We start from the raw sequence: 15,370 nt of genomic DNA on the forward strand, positions 1-15,370 counted from the left end.
ATGGCCAGGCATGGGAGAATTATCAGGAGATATTGACTGAAGCAAAGCAAGTCCAAATCTACAGAAGCCTCATGACTAATGTCTAGGACTTTAAATACTTCAATTTTCCTACTTCTCTAAATTTGCTATCAGCAGAACTTGGCTTTTAATGGGCTGGTTCCAGTTCCTTTGTGCAATTCTCTGTGGGAAACTACTCACTGTTCTGACATCTCCTACCTCTTTGGGTCTCTATTGTAAGTCAGGATTCATATTCACAACTTTACACAATAAGTTCTCACAGCCCTCTTACAGCAACTCTGCTACCACATGATACACACATATGTGTGGTTCAGAAGTTCTCTGAACCTCTGAAGGAAGTCTCAATGACAGCCACATTAATGCACCTCCAGTGGCACAAAGGTAGTACCATATGACAGCCATGTCCACATTCCATGACTTGTAGCACAATCACAGTATTGTACAACACTACTTTGCAAATAAGTCTTATACTCATCCAATTGGTAGAGTTCCTCTTCCTTCCTCCTAACTGCTGCAAATTTATTTGACACATTTACCCATTATGCTGCTTTTTCATACAAGTGGACTGTTACTGTATATAATCTTTCTTAACAGACTAACTTCTCTTAGCATTAGGTCTTCAATATTTGAATTGTAGTAACTAAGAACTGTAGTTTCCTGCTGAAATTGTTGTCTACTGGAATAAAACCACAAGTTCTCAATCACTGGCCAATGTTTGTTTGCATTTTTGCATTTTCTTACTGTGTTCTTGCTTTAACTTTTGTAATCCCAATGAAAGCTTATTCCGGAGATTTTCCCAAGTAAAATTATAGAACAGTATTAGCATCCACAGGAAGCTAATTCTGCAAGAGTTCAAAATGTAGGATCATCAGTTTTTTCTCAGATACTCAGATAACAATCTTGCCCCTGGACTGATGGATTTTATTAATGTATATTCTGGTGATGCCACTCAAGGCCTATGCTTGTGTGTCCAGCCCATTAAAGACTAAAGCTGTTGCCTACCTATCCTTCTTTACTTCCACTCTTTCTTGTGGCTATAGATTTTACTTATTTTATGTGCACAAGAATTTTCCCCTATATGTATGCATGCACACCATGTGCAGGCTTGATTCACACTGACATCACCTGAGACTATCAGATTCTCTAAAACTGGAATTGGATGATTGTGAACCACGATGTTGGTGATGTCAACTGTACCTAAGTCTTCCGCAACGGGCACCAGGAGTCTTAGTCACTGAACCACATTTTCCAGTGTCCCCTTCATCTCTGTTGATAATGTGCTGTGATGATCCAAAAAATGTAATTCAATTGAAATTTAGGTTATTTATTTTTCTGTTGGTGCTTGTGATTATGGGGGTCATAACTATGACATTTTCATCAGATTCAATGATAGCAGGAATTATTTTGCATTCTTTCTTTTCCATTTTTCCTGAAATATACTGTTTATTCTATAAATAGGGATAGTTATGTATGAATACATTAGTAAAAGACAGTAATATATCACATGACTATAATTTGATACTTTTTTACTATTAGTTTTATTTTCATGATTATAACTTAATCACATATTTCCCTTTTGTTTCTAACCTATCAACCCTCTCATATACCCTTCCCCACTTTCCTTCACATTTATCACCTGCGTTTTTTCTGATTTTTGTTGAATACATATGTATGTATATGTATATGCATATACAATCCTAAAATACAATCTGTTCAGTACATATAATGTTACATTTGTACCTATGTTTTAAGGGCTGTTTCTTTTTTTTTCTCTTTCTTGCAATACTATTTTTTTAAAAAAGAGGGATACATATACAGATTTTTTAAAGGCATTTTGACTCAACACTATATGAATAATTTTTGTCAGTACTTAATTATTTCAGAGGTTTGATAGCATGCAATGAAATCCCAATAGTTACCATAAGCATTAAGTACATGTAGGACAGAACATAACTTAGAAACAGTTTTCTTGGTGAGTATAGATTAAGCATAATGATCTTTGAATACCAAAAATTACCACAATTGAATACCATATATTCTTAGCTCTTAGATTATTAATGATTTGAAGTCCAGGTGTACCACACTCTGAGAGGGTATTATACATTTTTCTTCCTTAAGAAGGACTGAGGCTTTCATTTTTTGGCCTTTGTTTTTCTTCATTTTCATATGGCCTGTGAGTTAATTCTGGGGTGTTCAGAGCTTTCTGGGTTAGTATCCAATTATCAGTGACTGCATATTATGTCTGTTCTTTTGTGACTGGGTTACTTCACTCAGGATGATATTGTCTGGATGCATCCATTTTTCTTAGGAATTTCATAAAGTCATTGTTTCTAATAGCAGAGTAGTACTCCATTGTGTAAATATACCACAATATTTGTATCCATTCATCTACTTAAGGATGTCTGGGTTCTTTCTAGCTTCTGGCTATTATAAATAGGGTTGCTATGAACATTGAGGTGCATGTGCCTTAAGGGATGTTTCTTAATATTTATAATGTTTGGTTTGTACATTAGAACTATCCTTTGAGTTGATTCAAATGATACATACACACAATATATATAATATTAATATACAACTTAAATATTTTATAAAGTAAGACTTATTCCTCATTTGGATATTTAGAGCTATCATTTAACTTGATTCAAATTGTATATACATACATAATATAATATATGTATATATTAAATATATTATGAAGAAGTGGTTCAAGTTCATTTTCCTGATAGATTAGTAGTGGTACTGGACAATATCTTGGCACTATGTGAAGTATCAGTTCACTGCAGTTGTGTCTGATTATTCCTGCGCTTCCACCAATGCTCCACAGTTCTCTGTGACTACTCTCATGTCAGCATCTTACAGCACCAGTGGTCAGCATGGGGCACTCTTATCTTTCCTTCTACCTTTTGAGATTATTTTGGCCACTTTGGGCTTCTTTTAACTCTTCATGGACCTGAGCATTATTTATTGCATTTCTATAGAAAATTGCATTTAAAGGTTTTTTTGAGGGTGAAATTACATCTTCAGATTCATTTGGGGATAAAAATTCATCAATAATGTTTTTGTTTACCAACCAATTGCCTTTATTCATGAATATATTATGTTATACATTTCATATAATTTAAATATTTTAATAACATCCGTTGTGGTTAGTGTTAATTTAATGATCAAGTCATTCTTTAGTTGGTGGGAGACTATTTAAATATTATTTTTCCAAGATTATAGCTTTTGAAACATGATATCCCATGTTTGAATTGTGTTTCTCTTGAGGTAGGCTCAGAATTACCTTTCATTCAGAAAAACCTGGGACGTTTTATTAGATATTTATATCAGTATGCTAATTATACAACATAATGAAAATATATAATTCATAAGAGATCATCTTAAGTTTTTTCTTGATTTCCTGAATCAAGTGGTAATTCCTGATTACTTATCTATGTTTTTTTTCTTCCATTTAGTTCCTCCAGTCATCCGAGTGTATCCAGAAAGTCAGGCCAGAGAACCTGGAGTAACTGCAAGCCTTAGGTGCCATGCAGAGGGCATACCAGACCCTCAGCTTGGCTGGTTGAAGAATGGAATTGACATTACACCAAAGCTCTCCAAACAGCTCACACTACAAGGTGCCTGTTTCTTACATTCTTTTCATTAGATACATGTGCAGTTCTATTACAGTAAAATTTAGAAAAATATTCAGGACAGGGCAAATGTGAGACAATGAGTTATTGTAGCAACTCTTGGGAGTAAAAAAACATGGCTGCATCTAAGACAAAACCGACATAATTTTCTAATGTGTTTACTGCAGTAAATAATAGACTTGTCCTAGAGATTAATATAGGGTGCCATTATTTGGGGGATGAGCAAACTGTTTAATTACATACCTCTTTTGATTAATTGTTCTGCAATTGTTTCTTTGCTCCCTGTGACATCTTGAGTATGTTTATCAACCTCTCCAGATTCAAGTATCACTTCTCGCATTTTCTGCAAACTTAGAGCTGATGTAGTGGTTAAAATGCTTTTAATATGCTCTTTTTTTGATCATGGAAATTTTTTGTTAATTTTGTTAATTAATCTCCATGAATTTAAAGGACAGTTTTCTAAGTATAATAGTCTGGGTTGGCAATCATGGTAATCCAGAACTTAAAATACTTCTTTCTGGCCCCTCTGGCTTAAAAATTTCTGCAAAATAATCAAGTATTATTCTGATGGGACCTCCTTTATAGTTGACTTGACATCTCTCTCTTACAGCTTTCAATACCCTTTTATACATCTGGGACACTAATACTGCAGCCATAAATTGTGATTGCTATGGCCTTACTCTTCTATCTCAACTATCAAAAGTCTATTTTTCCATAATTTTCTAAAGCTCTACATTGCTATTTTAATATATTTTTATAAATATATCAATGAGAAACCCAATTCATTTACTGTTTCTTCTAAGCCCAGTCTTCTGTTCTCCATATGACTCATTCTGTTGGAGACGTTTGCTGCTTAGGTTTTTGTATTGGCATATTGAGGTATAATTAAGCTTTTCTTCAATGATTCCTTTTTTTTCTGGTATCTCTGAAGTTATTCTTTTTTTCCTTACAACTTTTTTAAAAAGAGATAAATGTGCAGTTTTTTAAAAAAACATTTTTGCATAAAACTATATGAATATATTTTTGTCAGTACTTGATATTTTTAAAGGTTTGATAGTATTCATTGAAATCTTACTAGTGACCATAAGCATAAAGTACATGTAGAACAAAACAACATGGAAGTAGGCAAAGTTTTCTTGGTGTGTATAGATTAAGCATAATGATTTTTAAATACCAAACTCAAGTGCTAAGAAGATAACCTTGTGGCAATTTTTGATTCCATCTTTTTATTGAGTTATACTTTATATGTTGTTCTGAATTCATTACTGATTAATTTTTGCTTTTGTTTTATTGAAGCACTGTCCTGTTATCTTGATGTCCTCGTAACCTAGCTATAATCATTTTTTGGAATTCTTTTTTAAAAATTTATTATTTTATTGTTTGTTGGAATCCCTGTCTGCAAGTTCTTACAGCTAGTTCTCACATGGGTTCACTTACTACAGGATTAGGAAATTTTGAAAATCACATTTCACTGATGTTTGTGTTGCTTACATTTTTGAACCACAACTTTCACATTTCGAGTTGGTTGAATTGAAGAACAGACAAGGGTTTGGTTGTCTGGAAACTGCTCTTCTGTAGACATCAGGACAGAGGTGTTGAGAAAATTAGACCTGTGGGCCAGAGATTCATGATCCTGTGATACTTACTCACTAGTCATCTTCAGAAAATTTACCTGAATGCTCAGGGTCTGGAGATCCAACTTCTTCCCACTGACCCATTTCCCCTAGAAAGATTCTACCTGCTAAAGATTTTATAAACTTCCCAAACAGTGCCACTTTTGTGGAACCAAGTGCCCAAACAGATGTACCTATGGGGACATTTCACTTTCAAGTACATTTTCTGATAGGTTTTCTTTGGGGAAAGAGGGGAGAAGACACCCCACCTCTTCTCAGCAACCCTTTTTTTTCCCAACTCAACCACACCAACTTAATGGTTATCCACTTGACATGTAAGGTTGTGTTCCAGTCCTCAGTACATTGTGCGTGTAGCTGAGAAACAAAGAACATAGATATAAGACAGCAGAGAGATACCTTCATAAAAATGAAACAGTGCAAAGAAACATCAGAACTCACGACAGCAATAGAACAATGCTTTAGAAGTGCGTGGTTTTCATAAAAGTCAAACCGTTTCGTTTTAGTGACCTGTAATGCTTCTTGTTCAATCTACAAATCTCAGACTCATCTCATAATTAAATATCACTTGTATAGATTATTACAAAAGGTATGTGAAGGTTCCTAGCATTTGGTTAACATGTCAGACATGATTAATTGCACCTTGGTTTTGCTGTTGGGACCTTCAACTTATTTTTCTAGGATTAGATTAAAATATTTTCTCTCCAAGATTTGAAACTGTGTTCATATTTAAAATTATTATATTTCTATACTATAGTTTATTTTAGGAAAGCTTTTGGTGAAATTTCAGACAATTGTGATATTATCTCACTGCCTTCTTTCTTTAATGTTTTCATATATGGAATAAAGTTTCTTTATGACAAGAATACACTGTAAATTTCCTTAATAAAACTTGACTTGAAGATAGAATTCACTCAATTTATGCCAGATTTTTACATGTGTTCCTTTAGGTCAAGAGGATTGCTGTTGTTTGTTCTAGAAAAGCTTTGTTTAAACATTGGGTTTTAGCTGTAAACACATATAGGATGATAGTTATTTCTGTGAAATATTTTATATGTAATATGGGAAAAGGTAATGGTATAAAATGTGCAGAGATTTCATCCATGGAGTGATAAAAGAATTTACACACCCTCTAGAGCAATTTGGCACATCTCTGAAGAATGGAAGCAGGAAGGAAAAAGTTTAATTAGGACAAGCTCAGTGAGCTGTTTGGCTGTGTAATCAGAATGCACTGTACCAAAGCTGAGACTGTAGTTTACAAGTTGCATTTGCCTTCTGTTCACAGCAAATGGCAGTGAGGTCCACATAAGCAATGTGCGTTATGAAGATACAGGTGCATACACATGCATTGCTAGGAATGAAGCCGGTGTGGATGAAGACATCTCTTCTCTTTTTGTGGAAGATTCTGCTAGAAAGACACGTATGTATTGAGTCCCACCCCAACACACACACACACACACTTTAAGAGCTTTTTCCTTTGCCATTCGCAATGTACACATAACATAAAAACAAACACTTTCTGTGTTCAGGAAGAATGGAGATCTTAAAATACTCAAAATAGTTTGTATGGTGTTTGAAAGCAGGTACGTTTTTCCCAAAATACCAGCATCAGATGGACAATCTACATAAGATGTTCCAGACCCTGACTTCCTGTGTGCTCATCCAAGCATTTAAATCCTTGTAAAATCTCTCTCCCAGTTTGTGAAATGTGAAGCCCTCAAATAATCATCACTGTGTTTACAGGTGGCTTTCACGTTGCCTCTTTCTGGATTTGCCAGTAGCCTAGCAGCCTTTGAAGCAGCAGCTGTATTGTGACTTCTCTACAGCAGATCCTCTCTGTCCCAGTGTCTATTATACTAAAAAGTCCCTTTCCTCATGCCATGTGCCATATGGTCATCCCTGGAGACTGAATAAAAGTGTGCTATACATTAGCATTCAATGTTATTTCACCTATGCACACCTGTACATATTTATAGTTCAATGCACACATGAATTCTTGCATTCTGGAGTTGTGATGAACTCAGGTTAATTAGAGTATCCCTCAAATTAAACACTTTATTTTTCCTGACTACATTTAAATGTATCTCTGTTCTATGATATGGGATACAGTATTGCTAATTTGATTCATTCTGTTGTATCCTGACAGTGGATACGGAAAGGGAATAATTAAAGCAGCACAAATATTTTTGTTACATCTGAAGGTTGATTATGAAGTGAACTCTGGGTAAAATCTTCAAGTATTTCAGCTCACACTGACCCTAGGGAGGCAGTTTCGTGACTTAGTCTGGATGCACTTGAATAGGTTGTCACCTGTTTTCTTTGACCAGTCTTTGGTTGCTGTAAGAATTGCAAGTTTCTGATGTTTCTTACCTCTTGTTTGGGGTGTATTTCTCTGAGCCTAGTTTTGATTAATTTAGAAATATCTCAGAAGGATCTCGTTCACCAGTGTTATATCAATGATCTTAAGTAGGTATGGGGGAACAAGGAGAAGGCTACCAAGAGCTGGTGATCAGTACAACTTTTTCTATAGCTTTTCTGGGAACAACAATCATCATTATAAGGAAATATTTAAGTAGAAAGTTTTATGGCAGAAAAGTAAAAACAAAAGCCAACTTGGCAACAGAAACGAAGGCCATAATTTCTTTATTCCTTTTATTTTCCTATTAACTACAATTTTAATTGTTTTGGATTAAAACTTAAGAATAAAAGAATAAAAACTTAATTTCGTTTGTTATTTATGATTGAATTCATGTATTCATTTTTTTTGTTATTCTGTTTTTTAATGTTATATATATGATATTGATGTTAAAATACTGAGTTTAGAAAGTACTATATATTCACTATTATAGTTATAGAAGAATATGCAATGAGCCTAAATGTGCATCACCTAGAATGTCCCCCAATTATTTTATTGGAAATTTTTTGCATTTACATTTCAGATGTCATCCCTTTCCCAAAGTCCTCCGTCCCCTTCCCACTGCCTGCATGAAGGTGCTCCCTCTCCCAACCACCCTCTCCCACCTCAGCACCTTGGCGTTTCCCTATACTGGGAAAGTGATCCTTCACTGAACCAAAGGCCATTAATATCAGAAAATCCTATCCTCTGCTGCATATGTACCTCGGGCCATGAGTCTATTCATGCAAACTCACTGGTTGATGTTTTAATCTCTGGGAGCTGTGGTGGGTTTAGATAGTTGAGAATTTTGTTCTTCCCATGGGGTTGCAGACCCTTTCAGTTTCTTCAGTCCTTTCTCTAGTTCCTACATTGGGGCTCTCCTGTTCTGTCTGACAGTTAGCTGCAAGCATCCTCCTCTGTATCAGTATGGCTCTGGAAGAACCTCAGAGGAGGCATTTATATCAGGCTCTTGCCAGGAAGAACTACTTGGCATTAGCAATAGTGCTTGGGTTTATTGGGCACATATAGGGTGTTTCCCAACACAAGAGAGTCTCTGGATGATCTTTTATTCAGTCCCTGCCCCTCTATTTGTCCCTTTATTTCCTCCCATGAACATTTTGTTCTTCCTCCTAAGAATTATTGAGGCATCCACTTTCTGACCTTTCTTTTTTATGAGCTTCATAAATTCTGTGAATGATTTCTTGGGTATTCCAAACTTTTTGGGCTAGTATCCTCTTAAAATTGAGTACATACTATGAGTGTTCTTTTGTGACTGGGTTACCTGACTCAGGATGATAGCTTCAAGTTCCATCCATTTGCTTAGGAATTTTAAGAAGTCATTGTTTTTGATATCTGAGTACTACTCCATTGTGTATATGTACCACAATTTCTGTATCCATTTGTCTGTTGAAGAACATCTGGATTCTTTCCAGCTTCTGGCTATTATAAATAAGGCTGCTATAAATATGGTTGTGCATTTGTCCTTTGTAGATGTTGGAGTTTCTTTTGTGTATATGCCCAAGAGTGGTATAACTGGGTCCTGAAGTAGTACTATGTCCAATGTTTTGAGGAACCGCCAGACTGATTTCCAGAGTATCACCTAGAATTCTATTCATCTTTATGTGATAGGTGTCTGCAGTCCTAGTGGTGTTTCAGACACAGAGTACCCGTTTGAAATTTTAAACAGCAATGTGGAGCTGAACTTATATAGAGCCTACGCTATGGAAATAGAGGACTTCTGGTGATCCCTTAAGGCTTACTTCTTAGGAACTTAGAAACAGACATTTTCTCTTGGAAATCTGTTTTTAGAAAGCCAAAGAACCGGACGGTCACAGCAGTTTTTCTCTTCCTACTTCATACATTTACAAGAAAAATAATAACTTTTCCAAAAAGCAATTTCTAAGCAATATATCTTTTTAGAAGTGACCACACACACACACACACACACACACACACACACACACACACACACAGACAGACAGAGAGAGAGAGAGAGAGAGAGAGAGAGAGAGAGAGAGAGAGAGAGAGAGAGAGAGAACTGGCATAAGGGTAAAGAATACTTTTTGTAGTGGGGCAGGGTTGGATCACATGACAATTCTGTGATTTGATGCTGTCACTTGCTCACTTTGAGTTTTCTTTTCTTCTACTATAATAGGAAACAAAAAAATGAGCAAACTAAGAGGTAATTAATTATTTTCTTATCAGACTCAGCACACAGTATTCTTCTTCTGACTTATGCTAACTTTCTCAAGATAGCTTCTGGATACTTGTTAGCAAGATTTAACTTTAAATTAAAACAGAAAAAAATCAAGTGACTGGAGAAATCAGAATTTCTACACCAAATAATGCATATAAATATAATGTACATATACTTGTAGATGCATATGAGTAGATAAAGATGTTTATTGACATAAAAACATAGTTGAAATATTTCTATTCACATCTAGGAAGAGTAAACTCTGCTCTCTCAAAACTAACATATTTTTCTTTAGTGTGGATATTGAAATGTTTTAAATAAAGTTTAGGTTTTTTCCACTCAACAACATCACCTTTGTTTCAGAAAGAGTCGAAGCCAAAGCTGTAAGACCAAAGACTTCATATTTAAGAAATGACAGTGAATATGACGAGGTGCATTTCTGAAAGTTGTGGTGAAGTACAGAGCTTCTATTTACAGTATGATGTTGAAGGGAGACTTAGTTGTTAAATAAATCACACAATACTTACTTTGTTTAGCCTTGTAGCTACCTCATATATGACAGGACAGTCCTAGTTCTACCAATCATGGTTTCCTCACACTTCATTTTCTAGCATCCTGACCCAATTGAGAGAATAATTTGAGAAAAGCATCATATAGCAAAAACTGAGCTACAGAGCTTGAGCCACAGACCTTGGTTTTGTCAGCAAACCCCACTGTAAGTTTTTCTTTCAGTGAGAGACTGAACTGTAAGAAAGGACTCCTGACACAGTGACTTGTTTTTAGACCTTACTGTGTAAGATTCAATAGGTGAGTCATAGCTCAATATGTGGAGCTGGAAGCAGGAATTAGGGAGAATAATGTGAAGTGCATGTGTGGATTTGGACAAAGGACATATGCTATTCATAAGAAAACATCTTGCATTTGGCAAACGCTTAACATATATCCACTCCCAGCTGTGTTTAGCAGGCAAAGACTCAACTTCAGGGTCAAAGTACAGGAAGAACAATCTGTTGGCCATAGGGAGTGTTGAAGCTACTGGCTACATAAATCCAAGCAAAAATTACATCACATCTGGCCAGAATTTAGTAAGACACAGGATTAATACAGCTAATTGATCATGGTAAAACATAATATATAACTGTACACTAGTAGTATATTGTAGTCTAAATATACTAAACATGCTGTGATAAAGTATGTGCTATGTGTCCTTTCCTTTTACAGTGTTACACTCTTACAGTTGACAATGTTGGATTATTAGAATAATCGTTCTACAAATTAAGTACATTAAAAGCTTTTTTAAAAAAATAATGTTTTGAGACAGAGCTCCTGTGTGTACCTTTGGCTGTTCTAGAGCCTACTAGGTAGACCAAGCTAGACTCAAACTCACAGTAATTTGCCTGCCTATGCCTTTTAAGTGCTGGGACCAAAGATGCATGCTATCACCGCCTGGCCTAAAAGTGACCTTTTATGTTAACAAGAGTTAATATATTTCTCCAAGATTTTATGAAACAAAATTTAAGATTCTTGAAGAGAAAACTTATCTTTAGAAGTACATTAGTTCTAAAACTGGATGCCTAGTCACATTAGTGCCTTTTCCCAAAAGGCTTTCTTTTCTGAATTCATTTGTAACATTGTGTCATAGTAGAACCAAAGCTGTTAAAGGCTAGTTCAAAGTGTATTTTCTCTTCTGTCATCAGCCTGTCACCCATGGGCTCCACATCTATTGGTAGAGTAGAGTCTGTCCTTCCCGCTCTGTTCCCTGTGCTGCATAGCAAGGTTTACAATACTTATCCTGGGGATTCCTATAGAAAGTTTACTATTCTATCACTTTATAAGCATGATTTAATAGCTTAAGTTCTAAAGCAAGTTACTTGAATGAAAAAAAAATTACTTAGACATATGATATCCAAATGTAAAATTACAATCATTGTAATTTTAATTGTAAAGACTTAAATATATGATAAAATGCAATTATTTTATTTGTACAAAAAATCTTAAAACATGTTTTAAAGATTATAGTTTTTTTTCCTTTTGTATTGGATATTCTCTATATTTGCATTTCAAATGTTATCCCCTTAACCCCCACCAACACCTATCTCCCTCCCCCTCTTCTTGCCTCCATGAAGGTGATCCCTCTCTGAACCACCCTCTCTCACCTCAGCACTTTGGTGTTCTCCTAGACTGGGAAAAGGAGCCTTCACTGGACCAAAGGCCTCTCCTCCCATTGATGTCAGACAATGCTATCCTTTGCTACATATGCAACTGGAGCTGTGGGTGCCTCTATGTGTACTCATTGGTTGGTGTTTTAGTCCCTAGAAGCTGTGGACTGTTTGGTTGGTTGATAATGTTGTTCTTTCCTTGAAAATCCTTTCAGTTCCTTCAGTCCTTTCTCTAGATCCTTCATTGGGGTCCCTGTGTTCAGTCTGGTGGTTAGCAGCAAGCATCTTCAGCTGTATATGTATGACTCTGGCAGAACCTTTGAGGAGGCATCCATATCAGGCTTCTGCCAGTAAGCACTTCTTGGCCTCATCAATTGTGTGTGGGTTTGGTGGCTGCATATGGGATGGATGCCCAGGTGAGGCAGTCTCTGGATGATCTTTTCTCCAATCCTTGCCCCTCCATTTGTCTCTTTATTTCCTCCCATAAGTGTTTGATTCTCCCTTCTAAGAAGGACTTAGGCATGTCCATTTTGGCCATCTTTCTTTCTGAGCTCCATAAGGTCTGGGGATAGTTTCTTGGGTATTCAGAGCTTGTTGGGCTAGTATCTGCTTATCAATGAGTACATACCTATAGTGTTGTTTTGTGACTGTGTTACCTCACTCAGCACGATAGCTTCTAGTTCTTACTAAAGTGCCTGTAATTTCCTTGCGTCTGTAGGAAGTAAAGAATAGGCTCAAATCTGTTTGCACTGGTCCTTCATTCTCTGATCCTCCTCCAAGGCTAGTTCACAGCTTCTTCTGATGTTCAAAGCTTTATTTTCCTTTAAGTCTATGATAATGACTCAATTCACTGGAAGTAACTCAGTCTTGCACATGGGCTGCGCAGGGTGGTGGCAGGGTATGGGGTGACAGATCTGCCATTGGTTTTCTTACACACTGACAGCAGGGTCGAAGTCCTCATGTCACCTTGACAATGATCAGGGCCCCATAAATCACATCAGAAATTGAGACCTTAAAACGTAAAATGATTTAAGAGGTAGAAGTTGAATAGAATGGTTGAATACTGTCTTCTATACTTGACTTATCTGGTTTGCGCATGAACTCCCTTCAAATGTAGGTTACACTCACAAGACCAGGACCCTTCTATAGTTCATCCTGGACAGAAAAGGGTTTGGGAAATTCTACTAATCCCTAAAGGACTATTGACAATTAATGTTGGGTGGGCAAAGGAGTGTCGCTTTCTTCACTGTTTTATGAATTAATAAGTTGTCTATATAATATATAATAGCCTCCTACCTTAATCAGTCAGATAATCCTACTACAGTCAGGGGGTTCACACAGAAAAGAGGCACAAAAAGGGAATTATTCTAAACAAAAAGTTTTACTAGAGAAGGAGCAGGATAGGTTAACAGCACGAGATGAAGGAAAATTCAAGTATACATGTGTGAAAGTGTCAAAAGTAAAATAAATAAAAATTTTAAACATAACACTTTATCTTCTATTAATTTTTGGCTAATTATATGGGGATAAAACAAGTCTTTTAAAATGACTTGTATAGTGTTTGCCATTTTTCCTCTCATTGTCAGTGTTCTTTAAAAGATTATAGTATATATATATATGTGTGTGTGTGTATATATATATATATATATATATATATACATACATACATACATACATGTGCTTGTGTATGTATGTGTGTCAACACATGGGTACTGGTGCCCATAGTAGTTAGAAGACTGTTTTGGAGGCTCTGAAGGTGGAGCTGCCCCAAGTGGATGCTGGGACCTGAACTCTAGTTCTCCAGAAGAACAGCAAGCTCTAAAAACCCCTGGACCCTCTCACCAGCTCTGCAAAACCTCTTAAAGAGAATGGTATGCATTAAATTGGCTTGAGGCATCACATTATCCGCGCATGGCAGTGCAAACCAGGAGGCAGAGAAGATTTTGGTATTCTAAGTACATAGACCCATTTATGAGATGAGAAATGCATAAAAAGGAGGTTAAATGTATTAAATGAAATATTGTTCATGTCTGTATAAAAATAATATAATCAAATGAAGCATAAGTTCATTATGAAATGAATGTCTGATGACCTTTTATTATTCTATAGGGATTTATTTTCATCATCTACTAAAATATTTGTGATATTTAATTTAGCCATCACTGTCACGTCCATGAAGTAAATTGTTTAATAAATCTTTCCAACTGTTTTGAGCACATGCTCAAATGATCTGCCTCATCATTCAGGAATGAAGCCTATACTTGTAATATTGTTTCCAGTGATGTTGATTTAATCTACTCTTAATATATAATCATTTTATACAGTAACGGCACTGGGTCATACAATATTGAACTACATAATCTGAATGTGACTAAATTGTCAGGTTTATAGCAACTCTGAGCAGCTATAAATCACTATTCTTCATGACAAATAAAGATGAAATTTGCCTCATTTTACTTTATTTGCTAAAATTTATATGCATGTATTGGCCTTTTGAGGTTTACTGATGCCATATTACACACAGTACATTTATTATTTAATGATATATTTTATTTATATAATTTTAGGCATGCTGACTAAATTAACTTTTATATAGTTGCAACATTACATATAGAAATCTGCGTAAACTTTGAAGTAAAGGTAAAAGATAAATTAAACCAATAGAAAGAAGTTCAGATTTGTGTATTTTAGTGAATCTGAACAACTCTCAGAAGGCAGTTAGTTAAATAAACGTGTAGAGCTAAGCAATGGAATGCATGGTCATTATTAAAATTAAAGGCGTTATCTGTGTATATTTATATTTAAAGATAAACACAGTGTTATTAAAAGAAAAGAGTATATGTACAGGATCTCTAAAATTACATTTAAAAATTCCAAAATATATTATATAAAAAATGTCAAAAATAATGCTGTGAAGTTATCACAAATAAAATTAATTAATATTTTTTATTTGTATTTTAGAGTTATTGAAATCTTTCTAGTGATAACCATAGAAAACAATTTACTTTTTCAGTTGGATAATTTTTTAAAAATCCACAAAATTCTTGTTGGTGGCTGTGACATAATCATTGTATTCTTTTTCAGAGTCTCTAAATCTAAAACTTGCGTTATGCTTAGTGAACTCCTGTCTTATAACTGTGTGCTTATTTTTTATTAATTATTTTATTCATTTGCATTTCAAATGAAGCCCTTCACAAATTCTCTAGTGCATCCCCTCCCCTTTGTCTCTATGAAGGTTCTCCTTCAGCCGCTCTCTCTAGCATCTCCCTACACTTGGACATCAAGCCTCCACAGGACCAAGGGCCTTCCCTCCCAATGATGTCAGACAAGGCCATCCT

General features: G+C 35.4%; 1 protein-coding gene across 3 annotated transcripts in view; it reads left to right on the plus strand.

The window, feature by feature from the left end:
• The window catches only part of FSTL5 (follistatin like 5), a gene marked incomplete at both ends in the record, with an annotated part of 572,330 nt that overhangs the window by 445,163 nt on the left and 111,797 nt on the right, over positions 1-15,370 (plus strand). For all 3 annotated transcript variants that reach the window (XM_080915373.1, XM_080915374.1, XM_080915375.1), the window contains 2 exons: positions 3,474-3,635; positions 6,567-6,701. In XM_080915373.1, coding sequence (XP_080771499.1) covers positions 3,474-3,635; positions 6,567-6,701 — 297 coding nt within the window. The remainder of the gene's footprint in view (positions 1-3,473; positions 3,636-6,566; positions 6,702-15,370) is intronic.

The sequence above is a fragment of the Micromys minutus genome (assembly GCF_963924665.1).
Source record: "Micromys minutus genome assembly, chromosome: 4".
NCBI lineage: Eukaryota > Metazoa > Chordata > Mammalia > Rodentia > Muridae > Micromys > Micromys minutus.